General features: G+C 38.4%; 1 protein-coding gene across 2 annotated transcripts in view; it reads left to right on the forward strand.

Annotated features, from left to right (window-relative positions):
- The window catches only part of ccser1 (coiled-coil serine-rich protein 1), a 71,412-nt gene extending 47,323 nt beyond the window's left edge, over positions 1-24,089 (forward strand). The window contains exons 10-11 of one of the 2 annotated variants that reach the window (XM_079896935.1): positions 3,670-3,705; positions 20,276-20,312. In XM_079896935.1, coding sequence (XP_079753061.1) covers positions 3,670-3,672 — 3 coding nt within the window. In that variant the 3' untranslated portion in view covers positions 3,673-3,705; positions 20,276-20,312. Of the gene's footprint in view, positions 1-3,669; positions 3,706-20,275 lie in introns of both variants that reach the window. The other variant, XM_079896933.1, reaches the window with a different exon arrangement.
- The last annotated feature ends 1,192 nt before the right edge of the window (positions 24,090-25,281 follow it).

A 25,281-nucleotide genomic window follows, 5' to 3' on the forward strand; every position in this document is an offset into this window, starting at 1 on the left:
ATCACATCTTGAATCTCGACTCTAGAAAACCCATACAGTAGTCACAGAGAGATCGTGTGAAAAAGAAAGAGATGGTTGAAGGGATGGTGGGAGAGCAAGAGATGTGCGCTTGAAAGACAGCCAAAAAGAGAATAGATTAGGTGTAACACAAAAGGGATATATAGATTTAGAGTTCTGCTGAGGTTAATAGAGAGAGTCATTAGAATGGCTCTCCATCTGGGCTTTCTGTTGAAGAAGCATCAGGTGGAGTGAGAGTGTGTGGGTGCTTCTGTAGCGTGAGAACATGCACCAGTGGGTAGTAGTTGGAGCTCACGAACGCCGTGGGTGTGTCCGAAATGTTAGAAAGTAAGTTTCAAGAGGGCATCAAGGCAAGTCCGTACTTTGTAATGAATGGTAACGTTAGAGATGCACGATTAATTGTTAAAAGATTGCGATCTCGATACAAACACCCAGAAACAGACAGAAGTTCTCCTGTGTCTATTAAACCTTTGACAAAATCACATCAGAACTTTCAGATCTGTGTTGGCACTGCCGCTGAGCCAGAAGCTATTAAACAGCTTCACAAACAGTCATTTCAACCACATAGTAACATTATTTCTGTGAAGTACTGGGATAAAAGTTTATAGTTTGAAAATAAACACTGATGTCTACTATAGCGATCAAAATAGAGCAAATAACCTTTTGAAATCATTCATTCAAGAGATTCGTTCAAAAACGCTGATTAATTCAGTCACGAAACAAGTGAGTCATTGAATCATTCATTCAATCTGATTTTTTATTTTATTTTTATAATTCATTCAAATTAATTAAACATTTTTAAATTGACTGCAGCAATTCACTTTTTGATAGAAAACCTTGTAAATTGCATGTTATTTTGTTTAGTTGTCTGGTCAGAGTCGTGGGAGAATCGCAATCTCTATTTGAAACAAAACATCTTGTTTCTCAATATATCCAGAATCGTGCAACTTTGTTTTACATGTCACTCTTATTTTCAAATATGTTCTCGTTGGCTTTCTGTGGAAAGGAGGCCACCTTTTCCGTCCTTTCTGCAGACCTTTTAGTTTGTTGTTTTTTGCTCTGCTGGCCTGTATAAACATGTCCATGATAACTTTGTCAAGGTAAAAACTGTGATCCTAAGCCCTGACAGAAGGTCTGAGTCCCTGTGGACAAGGCCGACTGGAGACTGCCCGCAGGGTGTTCTCCACCATTAGCAGAAGGTGAGCGCAGGCCCAGCCTATTCGGCCCCCTTCAGGGCTGCTATAATAGAATGCACATGCAACACCTCACTATGGACAGATGGCCAGGAGAGGCAGGAACGTTGCGGCACAATAAAGAAGTTAATAAATAATTATATAAACAGTGACATTCAGCGGTAATAGGGATTAGAAACGCGCATTTATTTTTATCGAAGTTGTTCTCCAACCATGCCGTTGATTTCGTCTGTCAGAGGAAGAAAAGTCACGTTCCTCAGCTCTGGCTGCCCAGGAAACAGATTTGATTTTGCACGATCTCTGGTTATATGTCCAACCCTTTGCAATCTGAATATGACACAGCTGATTTGCAGTCTCTTCATTGTGTGCTGATTTGAGGATATATTTAGGGCTGCAGCTAACAACTATTTTGATCAATTTAAAAATAAAATTCACAGCTGCAGAACCTTTTAAGTAACCAAAGTTACCAACCCTCAACCACTGGGGGGTTTAACTGTATGACATGATTTGATTTAATATTTTAGTTATGATTTCATTCTTTCTTTCTTTTGTTCTTTCTTTCTCTCTCTCACACTCACTCACTCACTCACTCGTTATTTATGAACTACTATATGTCGTCCCAAACTTGCTTTCTTTCTGTGGAACACAAAGAGAAATAATGTAATTAACATTGATTTGTATATTCTGTTGTTTTAATGGTAAATGGCAAACCAACATAGAAGACCCATTTCCGCCACCTATTGGCCTGGAGTGTTCTGGATTCCGCATAGAATAACCATGGTGGCCACTATAAAATCTACTATATATCAGGTTGTTTTTCATTAAAATTGCCATTTGAGGATTAATATGGTGAGTTATGTAGAATTGAAACCACCTGGAGCACTTGGAAAATTATCAGTAAACCACATGAACTTTTTTGCTGGCACACTTGGGTCTTTTAAACATTAAAGTGAGTCACAGTGTACTGCCAATGAATTCAACAAATGTGATGTTCATTAATTTATCTTCCTTTGTGTTCCAAAGAACAAAGAAAGTCATACAGGTTTGGAGTGACATAAGGGTAAGTGAATGATGACAGAATGTTTGAATCTTTGATTACTCACTTTCCATGTCCAATGTAAGAGATTTTATCATTATTTTCTTACAATATCATCAAAGTGTGTATGTGTAATGGAATTGCTAGTTTAAAGTGGTGTCACAAATACTCAAATAATCAGTGAACTTGACTGGCAGTTATTTTCATTGTTTATTATTACCAATTTAATTGTTGCAGACTAGATCGACTGAACCAGTTACGCCCTCAATTAATTCATCTGCACGCATGTTGAGTTCAGCATATGTTATTGGTTGAAGGACACTTGGTCCTGCAATGTAATGCTGCAATATTGGCCTTACCATTTCCTACAGACTCCAGAAATCAATGAATATATTAATTTACTGGAGTAGCAGGGTTCACACCGTCTTCATCTGGATTTCATTCGATAGTACAGGAAATAATTTATGGACCAGCCTCACCTCTGCGTTCTTTTATTAAGGCTCGGGACAGATTACCATTTTTGCGGTTGTTTCAAGTTCCCTTGTTATTCTTGGCAGTGATATTTTCTCTCAAGTTTCTCTCTCTCCATCCATGCCACAATGTGACACAGTCACCCACCCACGGCCTCCTCTAGCATCTCCTGCCTCACTTCCCAGCCTCTCCATCTCACTGTCAGACTCCTGTAACATGTTTTCAAACACGTTCCCAAACTCCTGCTTTGCTCATTACTGTTTTATTAACCTTTAAAACAATTTAGATAAGATGAACGAATGTAGGAATTATCCATTTTATTTCTCTCTCTCTTCGCTTTCTCATATATATTTAAATATAATTTGCTCCCTGTAGCATCTAATCAGGTCTACGGAAATTGGTAAATTGCATTTGTCTTTATTTAGTGCAGATTAGTGCTGTTGGAGTCCCCTTTTAAAATATTTGCCATTTCAAATTATCATAATTCAATTCCAAAACTCAATACCGTTTATTGTTGCAGATATCTTATCGTGAATTACTACCTGGTTGTTGAAAATTGCTCAAGCCTTTTTTTGTTCAACTCTTGTACCTGACATTTTGTTCAGTGTATAAATGAAATGCACTGAGAAACACCGTGACTTAATTATATCCATTCCAGCTTTTTCGTTCTCATTCTACACCCCCTCCCCACCCACCACCCCCCTCGCTGCCCATCATCACGGTCTAATTTTTATCCAAATAATTTTTACATCTTCTGTTTGTACCTACGTAAGCGCTAATGCATTGTATCTGCAAACCTCCACAAGCCATTGTTTTTTGTTAGCATGTGAAGCTTTAGATTTTTTCCCTCCACTTCACTGAATTTCCTTTCTGTCATTTGTACACATCATGTTCATCTGTCTCCATGTTGTTTTGTTCTCCCCTCTCCCCTTTCTCTTCCCATGGGTGCAGTAAACAGAAGCAGCCCGCGCCGGCAGCACAATGCAGGTAGGGTGTATTTCTGTGTAGAGCTGCTCTGTCTCTAATCAAAGGCAAGCGGCTTCATCCACCAATCCTCACCTTGGCTAATTGAGGGAACCCACAGAGCTTTTAAATTGCATCAACAAATAATAACACGCAAATGTCTTAATTGCCGTGGAGCTGTATATGAAATTACGGTGATTGTTGCGTGCTAATCTTATCAGCTCTGTCCTAATCGTCTCTGTTGGGGACATGTTGATTGCTTGCTTTACTTTAATCCACACTTGCAGAATCATCTGTCTTTTTTTACCCAAATCAGGTGGCGCTTGTGGGAACTGCTTTTGCTTTTGTTGAGTTTGTCACAAATAATGCAAATCACCAACCTGCGGTGTAAGCTTGACATTGAGCATTGCGGTAAAACATGACAGATAGAAAAACGGCGGATGCGAATATCTGCCGAAGGAGACGTCGGACAGTCATTTAAAGCCCAGATTTGCGAGCGATATGGGTGAAATCGAGGAAGACTTGCATATACATATTTATAGAGCAAACCTCCAACGCTGTTACAGGGAAAAAAATGTCAATAAGCTGCAAATCACACCTATATTTATTTCTGTCTGCTATATCTGCATCGTGTAGTGGGTGCACAGTAGGTGCTGGAAAAAGTCAGACCTGTCGGCTTTGCTTTTGCATTTCTCTAATGTGTGGTTTTAGCTGTTAATGGTAGTCGGAGAAAATATTAACATTTTGTACCCGTAATACAATCGAGCTAATGGAGTAATGTGGTACCAGTAAAGTGCATAAATCCGCTGTCAGTGTTGTTTTGGTGAGGTATGAAGTGTCATTGGATGGAAAGATGTATTGTAAAGTTAACTTGAAGGTATGTGGGCACTGTTCCATCATTTCAGGAAGTCTTTTAAGGAGAGATGCCAAGATTTTGCCTGTATTGATCCACTGCATGTCCCCTTCTCCACTGGTAAAATACCAAACCGGTGAAATTAGTGCTGTTTAAAATACTTTACGATCTTTAGACTTTTACGATACTTCCGCTGTCAAAGCTCAAGGGCACATGTAATGGAATTACGTTTATGATTTCAAAAACTTGGCGTTTGGTATTACATATTTGGTAGAACGGTTTTTGTACTGTACTAAGAGAAGCAAAAAGATGAGTTACGATCTTGCAGTTATGCTGTACCATGTTTCAGAGGGTTGCCCTGGTGAAGATGACTGACAGATTTTGTCAACCCAAGTGAAAGCATGACAAATATGGTTGTGGCATTGATGTAATAGCTGACTTAAAGGGAGAAAAGTGACTTGCAGTTGTGCATAATGAATATTTAAAAGAGTTTGGACAAGTGAAGTATGAATGCCTGTTTGTTGAGTCTAATGGTTTCATATACTGTATATATGTGTATTTGTATATGTGTATATAAGTTTTTCTGACACTAATATTTCATAATACACCATCGCACACACAAAAATAAGCTATTATCCGAGATGACTGACACATGATATTTGATATAATATATATATATATGAAACCATTATATTATTAAACCATTATTATATATATATATATATATATATATATATATATATATATATATATGTCAGTCATCTCGGATAATAGCTTATTTTTGTGTGTGTTATGAAATATTAGTGTCAGAAACATTGGATTATTTTCTGTGGACACGCACACATTACCAGTCAAATGTTTTGGGCACACTTGACTGAATTTTTTTTCTCTTTTTTTTTTTTTTTTTCATTGCATATACTGTAACCTCCATGCATGTTTTATTTCATAGTTTATGTTATTTTAAAATAGGTGAAAAGAGTGATAATAAAGAATAACTATGTGAGACCAAACAGTGTATTAATAAAATCTGTTATAATAATAATAATAATAATTTATCTTTCCCACCAGCACCTCTGTTTATTGGGCAGCTGCTGTTGGAGGAATTAAAGTGAATATTATCATTAAATTTAAACTAAGAAAGTGACAGATGGGTTTCTATACTCTCCGTACCAACATTATACATATTTTGTCTTATCAGGGATATTACTTTTAATAACCCTCAATTGAAGCGTCAAGGGCCTGCGCTGATTTTATTTTCTTTAATAAAAAGTGGTTCTCGGTAGTTTCCCTGCGTAAATCATTCAAAGGATGGCCATTGATGTAATTGATTTCATATCGGTTGTTTTAAATGAAGTCCATTACAGTCTTGTGAGACGGGCAATGTGAAATGAGCCGTTTTGCCCTGGACATTTGCCATATATAGACCTTATCTTAGATTCTCTTTTGGTTGAAAGGTGAGCTTAAAGAAAAAAAAAATCACCCCAAAAGGAAAATGATGCCATTATTTGCCTAGAAAAAAATAACAGCATAGGGGTTTTGAGGTGAGTAAATACTGACCGAATTTTAATATTTGGCTGAACTATCTCTTTTAACTTCACAAGACTAATGAAGTGGGATAATTCCTTACTGATGATCCCTGAAATTGCTGTTGTAATCACATGCATGTGGAACGAATCAGGTACATTGAGTTATTAGTCTGTGCAATCCTTGCACAAAACTTTTTAATGCTTCTTATTTATGACTTCAGCATTTTGTGCACTGTTTTATCATTATTTCTAAATTGCCAAGACCACCTTGTTGGTCCCTCGAGTAGCTCATTTATTTAACAGTGAGGTTATACTTGAAACCACGCAGCCATGTTTCTAACTTTCTGGAGCATATTAACACTGCCTCAAGAAAAAAATGAGCTAGTCCATCAAAATCCCAAGTGCATTCTCACCCAGAGTTGTAGTGTGCATCTACGAGTTTTAAGCAAACGGCTGTGCTGGATACCTGTCTCCATATGGATCCTATTAAAATCTCACGCAGCCATCTGTAGCCTAACCATGCTGTGATGTCTCCAAACCGCTTCCCTCAGCTCTGCTCTAGTTTGGCAGCCGAGCTCGGCCGTGATCCTTTTGCAGTTTCGATTGTATGCAGAGAGGTGCTGCTTGTTACACTTCTGTGTCCCGTATGAATTTTGATTAGCTTGTGAAGGAACTGTACATTTACATGTCAGGTTTAAAGGATTATGGTAGTTGCTTGGTTCCTGCCTTCAACCATAATCTAGTCTTGCCATTTATAGAACACGACCTGCTGCTCGCTCCATACTGCTCTAAATGCTTGCCAGTATCTTCAGAGAGCAGTCATGTATGAAGAACTGCTGATATGGACACGCCGTTTTCTCTCGGTGCATCTGCGTTTTTGGGGGGGGTTTTCAAGCCCACCGTCCCATACATGTCAAGGTGTTTTGAAGCTCGATTTGATTGCGGTTCAGGATAGTGTATTTGCGTAGTCTGAACTTTTTATATTTGCCCAGATGTGCTTTTGAAAAATGTGCTTCTGTAACTGTTTTCGCACTGTGTGCCTCATAGTTTTTAATGTTCACCAAGACTGCATTTGTTTGGTCAAAATACAGTAAAAACAGTGAAATATTACAATATTAAAGAACTTTTTGTTTGTTTGTTATTTTAATGTATTTTCAAATATAATCTATTCCTATGATTGCAAAGTAACATTTTCAGCAGCCATTACTAGTCTTCGTTAGTCTTCATTACTAGTCAGCCATTAGTCTTCAGTGTCACGAGATCCTTCAGAAATCATTCTAATATGCCCAGTTAATACTCAGGAAACATTTCTTATCAATTTTTAAAACAGTTGTGCTGCCTAATATTCTTGTGGATACCATGATCGTTTTTTTTTTTTAAGGATTCTTTGAATATTTTTTTTGGAAACGATGTACTGTAGAAGTCTTTAATCTCACTTTTGATAATTTATTTTACATTTTAGATATTGATTTTATTTAATTACATATATTTTATTATTTTATTATTCACCCCTGTGCTTAAAAATAACTGTAAAATGTACACTCCCATTGTCCTCTGTTACAATAGTGTAGATTTGCCTAAGCCTTATAAACAAATCTCTGTTAGTTATGCTTTTACATGATGTTCTCAGAAGCCAGTTTGTTTCCTCAGAAACTTGTTGGCTAAAGTAGATTATTTTCTGCTCATTCGCATAATTGAAATGTTTGGATGAAATATGAAAACATCAGATTTTTTTTTGTTTCCTATTAAATATTTAGTTAATCATTGTTATTTATAACTCAAGAAATCAAGAACTCATTAGTTTAAATCAGAAGTGTGGAACAAAGTTGTCGTATAGTACTTGCGTGCCGATTAACTGACGACAATGCGTTGATGATGGGGCTTTTTTGAGGATCGTAATTGAAAACCACTGCAATCGGCACATTCATCAAAAGCAAGATTTTAGGTTTGTTCATCTCTGAGAATAGGATGGATTTAGAAATTAATTAGCACTCTATTATTTTCTGGACTGCAGTGAGACTAGAGCAAAGAAAAGCACTGTGGCAGAGAGAGACAGAGAGAGAGAGAGAGAGAGAGAGAGAGAGAACTGTAATTGTGGCTGAATTGTGTGTCTCTGTGAGAACTCTGCTTTTACTGACCTGTCCAGGGCATTGCAGTATGCTTTATCTGTAGACACTCTGAACATTTTGGGCTGGAGAAAAAGATTTGCAGCTGTGGATAACACCTGGAACGTTTTCTGCTTTGTGCTTGGCCTAGTTACCTTCGAGTTGGCTTAGATTATTGTAAAAACTGTGCATAGAACTCAGCTATAATATATTTGACTTTTAAATCAATTCAGATTGTTGTTCTGGACAAAAATGTGTCTTAGTTAATTAATTGTTGTTTTTTATTAAAAGCAGCTGTTCAGAATAATCAATGTTAGTAACTTAATTTTCTTAGTTATTTAATATTGTTTGAAATTGCATCATTTTTCTTTACCGTAAACTTGAATATTGAATTAAAAAGCAATTTTGCCAAAAGTTATACTTTGGTTGGAAATTAAATTAGGTAAGAGTTGTTCCGTTAAATTTACTTGGGGACCAATCCTGTCTAAATCTGTTTGTAGCTGAGAATAGACATTTACTGGCAGTATACAGTACATTATAACTTCTGTTTCAAACACTAGTGAGTTTCCTCCATAGGCATCAAAGGCAGTTCAAGGCAGGCAACTGCAATCATGCTCCCTACTAAGATACCTTATTTTGGCCAAAATTTAAGGCAGCAATATTGTAAAATATTATTACAATTTGTTTTCAAAATATTTTGAATGTTTAAAAAGTATTCTGTGCATGGTTGCAAAGCTGAACGTGTCTTAAAGTATCATATGTTAATCTTGCATTGCCTGTATTTAAATCAACAGGGAGTCAGTTACACCTTATATAGATCGCTTCATATCAGTTTAAGATGCTCCCTTAGAAGGCAGCTCCCTATGTACTCAGCGAGATAGCTCACTAGGTTTTGAAACCCGAGCCATGATGTATCTCATCAAGCATAAATACTCAAAAGCAATTACAGTATTGTTGGCCTATGTCGAAATAAAGCAAATACATTTTCTCTTGGAGATATCCAGGTAATTATGTCAGATATGTGATAAGAACAGATTAAGGAGCATCACAGTATATGCATAAGTAGTATGAAAGATGGAAAATCAGATTCTTGATCATCATTTAATGGTGGATATGTTTATTGGAGATTATGTCAGGGGATACAGAATGACAAATGGTTTATATCTGCACCATCCTACACCGTGTTTAATCACCGCATGCAAGAAGATCTCAATGCTCATTGAAACAGAAAATGTTTGTGCATTTCCTCTCAGCTTCATTCTCCAACTGCTCAGGGCCTATTTTCATCTGGACTATATTAGATACACTCTTCCTCTAATTATGTTTCTAGTAAAAAAAAACAACTAAAAAACTGAGATTTGGATTTATTTCTTCATGGAGAGTTGCTTATTAAGTTCACATTATAGACACAAAGAAGGTAAATGAACGTGTGAGCTTTTATTGCATCAGTATTTTATTCATTGTCCTCGAGCACATCATTAGCTCAATATATCACTGCAGAACACTGTCTGTCGAAGTGGGCAGAGCTGCTGAGGAAGTTATTTACCCCAGGATGCCTCTGCTGCTTACTGTAGAAAATGACAGAACGTTTACAGTTTTAAACAAGCAAGGTCCTGTGAGGGTCTGGAGAACAAGCCTCACTGGAGGCCCTGTTTTTGCAATTGCAAGATAACAGGACTCCAGCTTGGTTCAAAAACTACATGATTACTTAATACAATTTTGTTTGGTAGTTATTGCTTTTGTGACCTTGATTGACACTCTTATTTTGCAAGAATATTTCTGCCTATGGTCAAATATTTTGTTGATTTGACTCACCTTTTTACTCTCAAACAAACTTTCCCCTACAATCAATTCAGCATCACATTGTGGACTTTACTATGCTACACAATGAGCAATTATATATATTTATATTATTAGAATATTTGCTAATATAACAAACTTTCCCTTACGATCAATTCAACATCACATTGTGGACTTTACTATGCTACACAATGAGCAATTATATATATTTATATTAGAATATTTGAATGTTCATTTGTTAAAACAATTAGTTTTTTTTTTGGCATTTTTAATCACATTTGCCTCAAGTAAGTCTGAAGCTCTCTGTAATGACCGCATAATGAGTAATTGTATAACAAATATGAAAAATTAATAGACAATTGCATGATATCAAAAATACAAAAAATAAAGTTGCAAAAAGGTGTTCAGAAGGTTGTTTATGCTGGTGGTGGAGTGAGGAACATTTCTCATTTCTTCTTTTCACATTCTGCCAACCTTCACCGTCACACGTCCGAGCACCATTCATCTATCTGTCTCAATTTTACATCTGTAGTGGCTTGTTTCAGCATTTATCTCAGCTCGAAGCCCACTGGCAGTCAGAGGCCCCTTCGGCCCAGTCCATAACCAGTCGAGGGTCTCTGAGGGAATGAGGGAAATGAAGGCAATCATTCGAAATTTAAAAGAACGTCCTCCTCTGATACGGCATGATTTGATCAACTTTGCATATTCCCGTCATGGGAAATGAAGCTGTCGGCACGCTTCCAGGAACACCACTTTTGTGTTGAGAAGGACTTCTGTGTGCCTCATTCCTGTGGCTAGATTTGGCACCCTATCCGTGGTTATCCCACACTCAGCATTGCTAACTGATGCAGCATCTTGCGGACTGTTACCTGTGTGTGTGTGTGTGTGTGTGTGTGTGTGTGTGTGTGTGTGTGTGCGCGTGTGTGTGCGCGCACTCTCATGTGTCCAGGCTCGGCCTGGCTCTGTGCCCAGAGATGAGACTGCATATCCATCACCACTCTATAGTGAGCGGCCATGGCCAGCTGAGAGAGTAGATCTGCACCTCTCCCCCCACCAGTGGACAGATTCAGGACACCTCAGGTTCATTATTCACACTAAAGTAGGGCAGGTGCACTGTGAGTTGCCTCTCCTGGATCTGTTAGAGGCTCAGGGTGAGGTGTGACGCACTCATACACCACAAGCACCACTTCTGTAAAGGCCAGGGTCTTTCCTGCTCTCAAGCTTAATGCGATGGGACCCCGGCAGATAAGCGTTGGGGTTCTTCTGCCGTGTTCTGTGAATATATCAGCTCTTAGATACTGAGGGCCAAAGCCCTCTAAATCTCATATAACAATTTACTGCAGCGTTAATGAAAATAGCTAAAGCATAAATATTAATGAACAAGTCCTTTGCAATCTGCACATTCACAAATGCCTCGAGGTGCAACGTTGCAATGTTTTGCCGACAAATACAGAGAATTAATATGCAGAACAGGAAAATCTGATAGGAAAAAATTGTCTTTGTTTTTAATGTGGAGCGTCTTCAATGAGACAAGCCACCCACACACTTTCATATTAAAATACACTCGTACTATACACTGAGTAATCTGTTGTGAATCTTTGGATTGACAACGATTTTGATTCATTGGTCCTTTTAATTGGTCAATTTAATTTAGAAGCATTCTTTTGTGAAGCAGTTTGATTTTCACATTTTTAAAATGCCTTTTTAAGCTTTCATGGATTTTATAGAATAATATTTCTATTAGGTTCATGTTGGCATTATCACGACCATTTGAAAGTTTGTGGTCTGTAAGATTTTTTTTTTTTTTTTTTTGAAAAGTCTTTTATGATCACCAAGATTGCATTTGTTACAATTTAAAATAACTTTTATATTTTAATATATTTTAAAATGTAACACATTGACAGACAAATTTTCTGCAGCCATTACTCTAGTCCAGTGGTCTCCAAAATGCAGATGGCATAAATAAGATAAATTTAACTATAAAAAAAAGAAAAAAAGATGAATTATGGATGATGATGATGCAGGTCATGCAAAAAATAAAAAGACATTATTTAAACGAGGAGTGGGAGACAGAATTCCTCTTCACTAACGTTAAAGATAAAGCTGTATGCCTCATCTGTGGAGCTAGCATTGCGGTTGCCAAGAGACACAATGCGGAGAGACATTTCACCACAACCTACAAGACCTTCGATGTCCGTTATCCACCAGGTACATCACTTAGAAAAGAAAAAGTTAGTGAGATGAAAGCAACATTAAGCAGGCAGCAATCATTTTTTACAAGACCCGCTAAAAAGTCACAGGCTGCAACCAAAGCTTCATTTAGAGTTGCTCATTTTTTGAAGAAACACAAAAAACCTTTCTCGGATGGTGAAATTGTCAAGGGAGCACTTGTGTTTTGGAGTTGCAAGTACATTAAGATATGAGCAACAAAAACTAAGTTGTGGTTGGGAGGAGAGAATTGGTGTAACTCGAATCGGTTTATTTATTTAAGTTTGTTTGGTTGAAACATTCAATAGTGTGTGTGTGTGTGTGTGTGTAAAACATTTTTTTTTTTTTCTTCCCACCAAATTGTTGACATTTTCAGTAGAACTACTTTTAATTTAATGCCGTTTAAATTGATCAGAGATGAGGTGAAGTGCATGCAGATGCATGAGGAGCACCTGTCCTCATTTCTTTTTCTCTGTCCTGCTCATCTCAAGGGTCTCTCAGTAGGTATACTAGTGGTAATTAATAAGGTCCTTGTGTTGAACCGGACTGACGTGTGTATTTGAGTAGCCGGCGGCAGGGGCTCTGACTTTAGAGCCCTCAAGATGAGTTTGATATGAGAATAGCGTCGACAGGGCGATCTTTCCTTTCACTCACTGAGTCACCTGACGGCGAGTGACATTTTGACAGCTCTGCTCAGGAGAGCCGCGAAGGACAGAGTGTTCTCTGCTTTCCTATATAGAGTGCTTGGCACCATGCAAAAGATTGATGCTTTGGCTTATTATGGAATGTTTTTGGCGCAGACAAAAAAAAAATATAGCCAGAAGTCTTTATTAACTCTTCACATTAATTCTTCATATTTAGATCAACAGCACTATTGCTTTTGTGAAATTACTTAATTGAAACTTTATATCAGCTCTTTGGTATTTTTAGTAATTTTTAGTGACAGTGACAATAACAAAAACAAATTTGGCTAAAGTTGTTCGAGCTCACAGAGTACTATAATGATGACTAAACCTGCACAATGAAATCTGGAAACTTTTTGAAAATGTTTCTTGTAGCATGTCCCAACCCACCCACCGTTGCAGCTGAACAGGAAGGAAAGCTTTCTTCAAAATTGCCACAGGAAGAGTAAACAATACAAGACAGTCTGTATTGGGTGGATTTTAAAGATGCATTTTTGTCCAGTCAGTGTAGGCTTTGTGATGGCCCTAAGGCCTTTAAAGAGAGAAAGAACGAATGAGAGTGTGTGTCTGACGCGGATGTAGGATGTACTGGTGTGAGAAATGAGGTGCTGTGAAGTAGGCAAGCCCTCCAGCAGTCCGTGTACTACTGATAAGAGATGAGGGCCTCAGGGAAATGTAGTGGGTCAGACAACAGTTTTCACAGGTGTTTTAGAGGGGAAAGCACAAGCCCACACTCCAGTAATGCTTGCCATGAAGTGGCTTTTATTCAATCCTGTATCCAAACACGGCACTCATCCAAAAAAAACATTGGTAAATAGAGATGGTGCTGAGAACATTTATCTATCTTCATGAAATATTCAAACTTGAATTGCCTCGTTAAAAAATAATTACAGTTGTCTGCTTTGGCAGACTTGAACATCTTCCACTTTGAGGAAGAAGATTTGAAGAGTAAAGGCTGATGATGATGTTGTGAAACTTTCGATTAAGCACAGCAGTATCACACCAGCAAGCTGTTGCATACCTCAATATACTTTGATATTCAAATCAATACTAAATATTCAAGATTCAGATTCAAAGAATTGGCTTGGAATTTGAGTTGACCTACTGGCGAATTTAAATGACAGGAAAGGAATTTTTAAAGTTATAATCCATGAGCCAAACCAACCTCCTATGAGGTGGATGGATATAACAATCTGACAAAAACACAAAGATGCAAGACTGTGTACTTAATAGCTAATGAAGGAAAGGAACAACAATCCTATGAAGTAGCATGAACGGCAAATTATTCATGGAGAAATTCATAATGGAGAAATTTAAAGATGTTCTGTATATAAAAACAGTATATTTTGTTTATTGCTAAATATGCTTATATAAACATATTGAAGTATTATGAGATTGTAGGGAGATGTGCTAACGATTTGTTTGTTTTCGATTCTCTTATTGGTGCAGATTTTCTTTTTGGAATCATGGGTAATGTTTTTCACCAATAATTCCACTGTTAAATATGATTATTTAAGAAATAAGTTGAAATAGTGTGGGCTGAGTTACCGTAAAAAAAGTAATTCCCCTATGGAGAGAATGAATGGGATTTTTACTTCTGGAACTCGTAATTCAAAGAAATTTATTATAGGTATTTCATTTTGAGAAATGCTGTATTCTTCCTCATGGGTTTGCAAAAGTTATTTAATTAAATTTGATAAAATATGAAAAACAAGTGTCTTTAAGTGGCATTGTAAACTTTTTCAAACCTTTTAAACAAAGCTTTATCAACACTTTATTTAAGGAACTCAATTCTGAATGGTGCACAACAATGCATTTGGTGTATGTGCAAATGTGATACTTTTATACAGTTCAATAAACAAGTTCATATTGAACAACTTGCATTTCAGAAAGAAAAAACTGGCCAATCAGTCGATGTACTCTCTTCTTTGCTTCCATTCGGTACCACTAACATACTCTGGTCTGGAATGCCGTGATTATAAATGAGATGATTTTAAACAGTGAAATGTCCCAGTGCTGATTAAAGGAACTGTAACTGTTATGCAATCTGCAGTTTAACCAGGTAAATGTTGTTTCTGCATCTTTTAATTCATATTTTTAATTTCCATTTCCAATCTTCTCACTTAGGCCCAGATGCTCACACACACGCACGCACACGCACACACACACACACACACACACACACACACACACACACACACACACACACACACACACACACACACACACACACACACACACACCACACACACACACACACACACACACACACACATTAAGTCCTGTTAGTGTGATAGGACTTCCTCTTCCGTGTCATCACAGGTGACTTGTTTGGCTTGAGGATGTGTCCTCATATACTTTCACACCTGACATAAAAGTCTGGGACTTGGCCACGCAGAACAGGTCATCACATCGATTTTAGCTTGAGTCCTCAGCCCGGCTTGACATTAGCAGCCATGAGATGATGACAGTTCACCACTCCACAGAGACACCGGACCAAATGGATGCCAGCGGACAAGATACAGAAAGCAATACAGCCTGAGGGCTCTCAAACCTTTGGCACCATGAATCATGTTCAGCCTCCACGCCACCATCGCCCCAGATGGAGCGAAAATCATGCATCATGCCAGGTTGCTTATGGGCTGCTCGGCTCAGAAAGCCTTACAAAAGACTGTTATTTTTGTCCGTTGCACTCTGGGACAGCAAATCTCTGAGAAAGTTTTAATCTGGAGAGGCTGGTTGAATAGAACCAGCTGGAACGTGAGGTGCTGGTAGGTTTCCTCAATTGCTTTGTGTGTTTCGTCATGTTGATTCAAAGTCAGCTCATGACACTTAAGTTATGTGACGCATGTTTTTGTGGGAAGCCACAAACAAACTTACTTCATGGAGCTGACGGTCCTTAAACAGGCAGCTGCGGCTTTACGATGACACCCAGGCGGTTGCAACAATCTCATCAGCTTCTGAAGACATCTGCCACCATATCTGATAGAAACTCAATTTATGATTTTTTTTTTTTGGTCTCTTTCCTCCCTTTATCTTTTCACTCTCACTTGGATTTTTTCCCCTCCGCTTCTTGATATATATTTCCCGTTATTGTTTATCCAGGTCCTGTGCTGTCAGAGAGAACAAGACAAGGACTGTAAAGAATCTTATCTTGCCTAAAGCTGACAGCTTTTGGAGGGGCTCAATAGGGGGGGGAAGTCTTTGAAGTGTGCTCAGTTACTCCACACATCAAATCTAGCCTCCATCATGCCTCATCATCTAGGAACAAGGCTCACACGAAACTCACTGAACGGAGCGCCCCACCCCGCACGCCTGCTTTTACATTGTCTTTCAACTCCTCTTCTTTCTCTTTCACATCTTCACTGTCTCGGTTTCTTTTTTCTTCTGTGCCACCATCCATTTTGTTTTTATATTTTTTGGGAGCCTCTTTTTTTTTAACCCTCAAATATCGATCAATCTTTTTCAATCGATAACCATTTCAGCGCACATCAATCTGTGGTCTCTTTTTGTAGCTGACATTTTTTTCTCTTAATCCCATTGCAGAGGAGCAGTGCTCAATGGACGGGTCAGGATGCTCTGTTAATCGCCAGCTGAACGATTAGTCGGTTTGTGAGTTCAACTAGGTTATCTAGATTTTTTTTTATTTTTCATTGGTTTTTGGCAAGGATAAGCAAGGAGTTGCAATTTCTCAGAAGAGATTTTTATCACGCTGAGAGTGCCTTATGCTTTAATGTGCTGTCAAAAGGCCTGTCAAAAACGCTTATGTAACAAATCTATCAACTTGAACAAGAACTTTCAGGGCGGCTATACTGTCAGAATTCAGATCATTTGCCGTTTACAATATTTGTGTCATAGGTAAAATAAAATTTAATGAACTCTGATAGTTTTGTTCAATACAAGGTTGTTTAGCCTGAGTTTTTGTTGAATATCTGTTAGTTCATGCCATTTTTAGATTCAAACGTCTCTGTTTTCAATGGAGATACACAGCATATTGTGACCATATTAATTCATGGCTGATATTTGATTTGATTTTTTAATTTACATTTAGCTATTAGTCCATATACACTACCATTCAAATGTTTTTAGATATATATTCATCACTGATGCATTAAATTGATCAAAGTGACCGTAAAGACATTTACAATGTTACAAAATATTTTGATTTCAAGTTACTTTTATTGAAATTATTGAAGAAGACGACGAGTCTCTTATGCAAATCAGCATAATAAAGTAATTTCTGAAGGATCTTGTGACACTGAAGACACTGAAGAGTAATGGCTGCTGAAAATTCAGCTTTAACATCACAGAAATACCTAACATTAAAATGTATTAAAATATAAAAGTTATTTTAAATTGTAATACTTTTTCCACGATATTACTATTTTTACTGTATTTTTGATCAAGTCAGAGCATAAGAGCATAAGAGACTTCTTTCAAAAAAATTTTTAAAAATCTTACTGGCTCTTGAACAGCAGCGTAATGTACATATGCAGATGGATTTTTTTGGACGCTGTGTCCTGTACAACGTTGCAGTCTTCTTTTTAACGATTCTGATAGCAATAGACAATCTTATTTACAGATTCATTTACCCTGGAAACTTACAGCCAATTTAGTAACACTAATACTTGTGTTTTTTTACATTTATACTCTTTACTACAAAAGAGCACACCAAATCACAACTAGATCATGTAGACAGCTCCATTGACTTTAATAATAGATTTGTTTTAAATAATGAAAATATGTATTTTTGCACATCCGTTCAGAGCTCATGTGTCAAAGCATGGCGTGAGGTGCTGAGGAAGAGTCGCAGTCGTGGTAGCCCATGAGCTCATTAAAAGCATCCAGGGGCAGTTTGTAATCAGCCGCTGGCGAGGAGGACAGCCATTTGTCTTTAAGCACCCTCAGACTGTGGCACTTCATCCTATCTCACTCTCTCACTCTCTCTCTCTCTCTCTCTCTCTCTCTCTCTCTCTCTCTCTCTCTCTCTCTCTCTCTCTCTCTCTCTCTCTCTCTCTCTCTCTCTCTCTCTCTCTCTCTCTCTCTCTCTCTCTCTCTCTCTCTCTCTCTCTCTCTCTCTCTCTCTCTCTCTCTCTCTCTCTCTCTCTCTCTCTCTCTCTCTCTCTCTCTCTCTCTCTCTCTCTCTCTCTCTCTCTCTCTGAAAGCCACTCTTTATCATCTTAACTTGGGCTCAGATGGATGGAGTTTCAGGATGTGCAACCAGACAACATACGCCTGTGCCCCTCATTGGCTGAATATAGATCCTGGAAGACGGTGACAAAAGAGAGCAGCATGCTGTGCTCCAAAATGCGCTTAATTGTTTACCGTCGCGTTGTTGTCTGATTGAGAGCGATTACAAAGGTGCGTCTCTGTGTATTTAACGCAAGTTTTCTCTTGAAAGATGAATGGACGAGCATACTCTTCTAAATACGATGCCACCACACAAATTCAGAGTTGAAACTCCAGTGTTCCTTTTTTATCATGTTTATTTGGGAAAACCTCTGAGATTCATATTGTCTATTTATTTTACATGATTCCGAGAAAAAAACAAAACAACAAAAAAATACATTCTTGTCTGTCGAGACTGACGAGAAGTGCCGTGGAATTGTTTTCTCTCCCCAAACATATAATTCTTTCAGAGAATACAAGAGTGAGCCGTGCTTGCTTGAGTGGATTTTTTTATGTAATACATAACTAGATATCTGTACTCAGCGCTCAGTTATCAGTCCGGTACTATATATAATACACAAGGATTACTGTCCGTTGCCTGCAGCTTAGACGGCGTGGCTCTTTGCAACAGTTGATTGTTGCAGACGTGTGCGTGTGCGTGAGCGTGTATGTGTATGTAGGTGTGCTGAAGTGTGGAAAATGAGCAGCCTGAATCCTGCTACTTCCAGCCTACTGCATATAATCAGCCGGAGGGCTTTTAACAGAATCGTGCCATTAGCACAGGACCAGCTTTTTCACAGGCTAATAAAGACCCAAATGGATTACGACCGTTAAATCAGTCTGATTTACTCCGGTTGCTGTTTTTCCTCCAGATGACTCTGTAGTTGTGAATGTGTGTGTGCGCGCATTTCTGGCCTTTTTCCAGTGCAGGTACCAAATTTTTCTCTCTCTGTCACCATCTGATGCATTTATGTCTGCTAGGGCCTGAATTTGCACTGTGAATGCTGCAGAGCGTACTTGAGAGGACACAGACATTGAAAATTCAAGCTGCGGTTCCCAAACACCCGCTTCTTATCATGGTGTCTGTAAACTTGCCCAATGACAGATGAAAAGGTGTGTTTTTTTGTGGGTATAAATAAATATTGAAAGTAACAATATAAGAAATGTTGATGGCAATAACATTTGTATTTATTTATTTAATATAAAGTAAAAATAGAAACTATTATAACAGTAAGGCCAAGACCAAAAATTAAAAGGCACAATGTTTATGTATTTATATATCTGAAAATGTTCAGTAATAATAATAGTAAACATTACAGAATAAATGGAATAAACTGCTTTAGACAAATTATTCAGGCAGACAATATGATTTATAACTGAAAGAATTTTTACGAGTTAACATTAAGAAAAATGTCCTATTATAATCCCAATATCTTAACATTACAAATGGAAGAATGCAAAGATTGTTGATTTAGGGGTAACACTTTAAAAACCAGTTTAAATCAGACATTGGATTTGATTGTGCTGTTCGTGAACTGGAACTGCGGAATTGTTTTGTTTTAAGGAAATAATGTTGCGTCCTGGCATTACTTGGAAGTGTAAATGTAGTGTGAAGGTAAACAAAGACATTTTACACCGTAAATGATAAAATAAGATTAGGACACGTGGGACGCATGTCCCCTTTCTCACCTGCATTGGCATGTGAGTCTCTCAACGCCTTTCAACTGCCCCATAATGTACGAATTCAATTACAGACTCTATTTTAAATTCAATTTCACGTCACAGCTGAAGTTCCCACATTAGCCACATCACACTTAATTAGGTTTTCTCACTTTGTGAAATGCCGATTAGCATCAAGTATTACTTTCTGGCTGCCAGCTCAGTCTGAGTTACACGTTGAGTTACAGCGTGAATCAAACAATCACTCTTGAGTTTGCAGCTAATTTCTTTTTCATGCGTAATATTTCCTCTGTACTCATTCAGCATTGTGAGTAATAGAGGGCCAGTTATGTAAGGAAGAAGCAGTGTTGTGTGCGAAATGAACAGGTGGCTCAAACTCCTCAGCGCAGGCTTTTTCTCGAGCCACCTCCCCACAATGTGTGTCTTTGGCCTCCTCTTCCTAAAAAAGGCAGAGTTCCAGTTGGTCTGGAAACAATTAGAAAAGGTTCTAGACCGCCAAGGAAGCTTTGTCAAAATGTCAGCAAATTGAGTGGCTTAATTTTCTCTCACTTTCCCATCTTGTTTCAACAGGCAATCCATCCAAGTCGACCCACAGGCCAAAACATCAACATTCCCAGCAGCAGCAACAGCAGCCTCACAAGGGAGCGAAGGGTGTCGCGATCGCTCGCTGCAGACCTGCTCAGTCGACCATGTGAAGAGAGACCTTGCAGCAATGGAGGAGGCGTGCGGGAGCTGGTACGAAGAGCTGAAGGTGGGCAGTCCATGTCTGAGGTACCTGGGCTACGGAAGACGGAGCACCTGGGACCGTCTCAGATCCCTCGGGCGGTGGCCGGCAGCAGCGTGAGCCTACCCAGCAAGGCCAGTCCCTCACGCAGCCTGTCCTCGGACAGCGAGCGGGGGCTGCGGAGCGAGCGGGGGCCTATTCCCAGGCTTCAGTCCTCTTTTACCGGCCGTCTTGGTCAGCCACCCCGTGGCCCTCTGTCTTTACACATGTACAGCCGAAAGAACGTCTTCCTACAGCACTCTATCCATACAGCTGATCTGCAGGCTCTTGCTCAGCAGGAAGGTTAAAAACACACACATGTGTACACACGCACAGTGACACAAGCCTCAGATGGATATGAACTCTTGATGCAGTTCCTCAGTGACAACGAGTACCTTCAGACCCACATGCACTCAGTTACCTTCAAGGCTATGTTTCCTCTAAAACCTCAAACGAACACCAAGACTCGTATTATCCTTTGTGGAGTTAAACTCGTCATCTTTATTAAGTGTCAAAACCAATCCATTGTCTGCACTACTTAAACCTTCTGAAGAAATGCTGCTCTGATAAGTACTTTAGATTGACGGTCCACTAATGAGTTTTACCCATAACACCATCACATTGTACAGTTCTGCTAATATGCTAGAGAGGATGTCAGCGTCTTTGCATTCCCTTATATCTTTGAAAATAATTCAGGGTCCAACATTAACACTCGCCAAGCCCCAGATTCAAATATAAATTGGTTAATTTAACCAGTTGGCCAGAAGCTCTACTGGGAACTATAACATTACATGTTTTAAAGGTGCATTGCGCAACATTTCATGTTAAAAATACTAACCCATACATGCTTAAACAATTGCCTGATGGGCTGAATGAGCCCTTCTCTGATCACTGCGATTGCCTCTATAATCCTGTACAGTAGAATAAATAAGAGGGATTCGGGTCGGAATTTGAGACTGGGCGTGACGTCATGCGCGTTCAGTTGCAGTGTTGCAGTTTCGCTTGTCGCCAGAGGGGGCATAGTTCTGCAAAAACTCAGAGACTTGCGCAATGCACCTTTAAATTGAATTGTAAGAATGCTAATCTGACCTTTCGCTGCTTTAAATGATCAATTTAAATGACAGACATACGAACGGTCTATTGGGTTGGAAAGATTTTTTTTAAATAAGTTTAAAGTCTTGAATGCTCACCAAGGCTGCATTTATTTGATTAAAAATGGGAAACTGTAATATTGTAAAATATTATTACAATTTAAAAAAAATAATTTATTGATCACAAAGCTGAATTATCAGCAGCCAGTGTTCAGGATCACATGATCCTTCAGAAATCATTATAAATTGCTGATTTGTTGCTCAAGTAACATTTCTTATTATTATCAATGTTTAAAACCGTTGTGCTGCTTAATATTTTTGTGGAAACGTGATACATTTTTTCAGGATTCTTTTTTTAATAAAAAATTCAAAAGAACAGCGTTCGTTTAAAGGCACACTATGCAGTTTCCGTTTTTCTCAAACAGCGACCCCTAGAGTCGCTGTGGAGTACTTGTATTTAACGTTACTGTCGTAAATACCACTCACGCAGAGCCGTCTCTGCACTCTTCCGACTGTGCTTTCTTCGTTTTCTTCGTCGACTCTGCCATGATTCATGTCTGAAATGCGTGCTAGTGTCCTCCATAGAGGCTGTTTCATATGTTGTTGATGTACGTGTCGTCGTGCCGTAAAGCAAGTCGTGATTCTCGCGAGATTTGTCGTGGTGCCACCTCTCAACTTGCATTGCTGGTTTTGCCCTCTGCTTTGCTATCGGGATGATTCGCCCTACTACGAGTTCGTTTACCATCGAAATGATAGTGTGCCTTTAAATGGAAACAAATATTTTGTAACATTATACCTGTCTGTACCATCACTTTTGATCAATTTAATGCATCCTTGCTGAGTGAAAGTTTATATATATGGTTTAATATGAGTAACATTGAGAAACATAAACCACTTATATAACCTATTTATATAAATAACCTTAATGACCCCAAACTTTTTGTCGGTACATGTGTTTTTTTTCTCAATGTTACTTATATTAAACCAGTCATATTAAACCAACATAATCAAAATATGCTGAACAAAATCATGTTTTTGTGGAAGATAATACAGCTTCACTAAAAAGTTAATTTTGGACCCTGAGATTCCTTATTAAACATTAAGTTTTCAAAACCATTTTTACTCCAATTCTTAGTCTTACAATTATAGACTGGATTTTTTGATTACAACCCAATTAGTAGTGATGTTTATAATAAGAAGTCATACAAATAACCCAGCACATTGTTTTGCACCAGCAAACATGACACTGAAGACCCATGCGTATATTGCCAAATCAATCCTCAGTCGAAGAGAGGGCATTGAAACATTTGCTGCCGGTTGAGAATTACCTACATGTCAGACCCCTTTTAGGGAGTTTAACCTCTTCTAATTGCAAACTAATCTTTCTGTTTTTTTCTACTATCCTTTTGCTGCAAAAAAAAAGACAAGAAAAGTTTTCTGCACTGAATCTAAGATAAAATAGATTTGACAGCCTTGGTAGAAAAATTCAGCAAGAGCCCCAAGTCGTAAACACAGCTGGACTTTAAGAAAGAAATGCCCTTCATTTGTCAAAAAGTAGTAGAAACCTCCTTCCAGAGAAATTTACTAGATTATTACATTTGACAGGTGAAACTTTGAATTTTCTTTTAAAAATAGATGGCAGATAAATTTAATTAAACATGTCGATAACTTCAATAAAAAATTCAATAAAACTGCCATAGACAGCCTCATACGGAGCACAGTCTTAGGAGAGGTGGTTGAAATGAGGAATGGCCTCATTTTGGCAGCGTTGGGACAACGTTGAGGTAACATTGGGACAGTGTTGACCCGGCTTTGCGGATCAGGAGCTCAAGCAAGGACGCATGGAGGAGAAGGAAACCCTGAAGAAACGCAGTCCCATCCATCCAGCAGGTCTGCTCCCTGAGGTCCACTGCTCCAATTTCAGCAATCTGTTGGGAACATCATCACTCTCTATCTCCTTCTTCCTCCCAGACCTACTTCCAGCTCTCTATGTGATCAGGCTCAGGGAGAGAAAGGCTTTAATGTGGTCTCACCATTACACGCTACTGAAAATGCACTCCAAAAACTGAACAAGTTTGTGTTCAGGGTCCAGAATTAACATTCAGTAAACAAGTGTTTAACAAGTATAACACACACACACACACACATACATACATATACTATATATACTTTAAAAATGCAAAAAAGGTCGATACGATTTGTTTACAGCCAGTAAATCTGCTTAATTTATTCATTCTTGGGTTAATTTTGGACCCTGTATTTGAGTGACCTTAGGAGAGCAGATTGATGTTAGACAGCCAATTTAAGACAATTCAGTCCTCGAGAACTGCGGTCAGCAATACCGTTTAAATTCTGCGTGGGTGCCCGTTTGTGACTGTTGAATGTTAAATGCGTGTTCCCAGAGGCAGACATTGTCCTTGTTCCTTCCTGAGCCTCCCTTGTGTCATTGACACATGACTTTAAACCACACGTTTGAGCCATGATGCTTGAAGGACGGACGTTTAAACGGACTTGAATATGCGAGATCATGGGTAGAATCAGTGCAAGAGAGGGAACTCATGGATCTCGAGTGACTCAATCATTAACATGACTATATGTGCCATCACATTTCTGAACTGAATCCTTTAATGTTGAATAGATATTTATTTGGCCTTATTTATTATGTGATATTGTGAAACGACTATCACCTTAGGCTTTTATTTGTCTGTCTGGACTCTGTATCGATGCGTATAAAATTGTCTTTGTTACGGATTCTGATGATATGCCGAAATCATCTCTTGCATAATTTCTTACATATGTACAGGGTTCGCATAACAATGGCACTTTTAAGAGATTTAAACCATAATAAGATTTGAAATAACCTTTATCTGTCTTTTCTCTCGCTGGTGGTTTTCATTATAAAGTTCTGATTTTCACTGAATGTAATATATTCACTCATTAAAGACAGATATTTAAAAGAAAAAAGTTTTGATGCATGTAAGGCCTAGTTTTTATTATTAGTAGGATGTTTTTCACTCTTATGCTTTTCGTAAACTGTTTTGCCAGCACTGCACCATCAGTACATATGCTCCTTGATGTTTGACATCATTTTTAATGGAAGAGGAGAGTACACTGTAAGCAATATTACTGTGTACAATCATCATCTCTGGAAACTAGGCAGGAAAATGCTATTGCTTTGATGGCCTGCAGCGGTCTAAAGCGAGCCCTTTCTCTGGCCTGCCCTTGCTTCTTGGTGAAAAGGTAAAATGGATGTCATCCTTCTCAAAACATCCTCTGGAAATTGCTTACTGTGTTTGCTTTAGTGTATTGCATCAGATTATATGGCTCAAAAAGCTGTGTGAACTTCAGAAGGTCCCTGTCTAAATCACCCCCTTTGTCTGATTTCTGTTCAGGCTTCACAGTCCCATTCAACTGTCCAGGTATCACAGCACATATCGTTGCTCCTCTTAGTCATCCATAACAAGTTTTCTCCAGCTAAAAAGAGGGCAGAGGGAGACCGTCAACTATTGGGCAAAAGTAATTGCACTGCTCCGCAGGGAGGAAAGCCAGTACCGCAGAACTCTGAATGACAAGTGTTTGTTGTCTTGATGTGGGAGTGGGCTGACTTTGATGCACAGATGTGTATTTTTCTGCCACTGCTCATCTGTGTCTTCATAAATTTGATGCAGTTATGTATGACATCTGCTTGTGAAATTCTCCAAAATTGTTTCCACTGTTGCCAG

Source organism: Squalius cephalus (genome assembly GCF_949319135.1).
Source record: "Squalius cephalus genome assembly, chromosome: 16".
Taxonomy (NCBI): Eukaryota; Metazoa; Chordata; class Actinopteri; order Cypriniformes; family Leuciscidae; genus Squalius; species Squalius cephalus.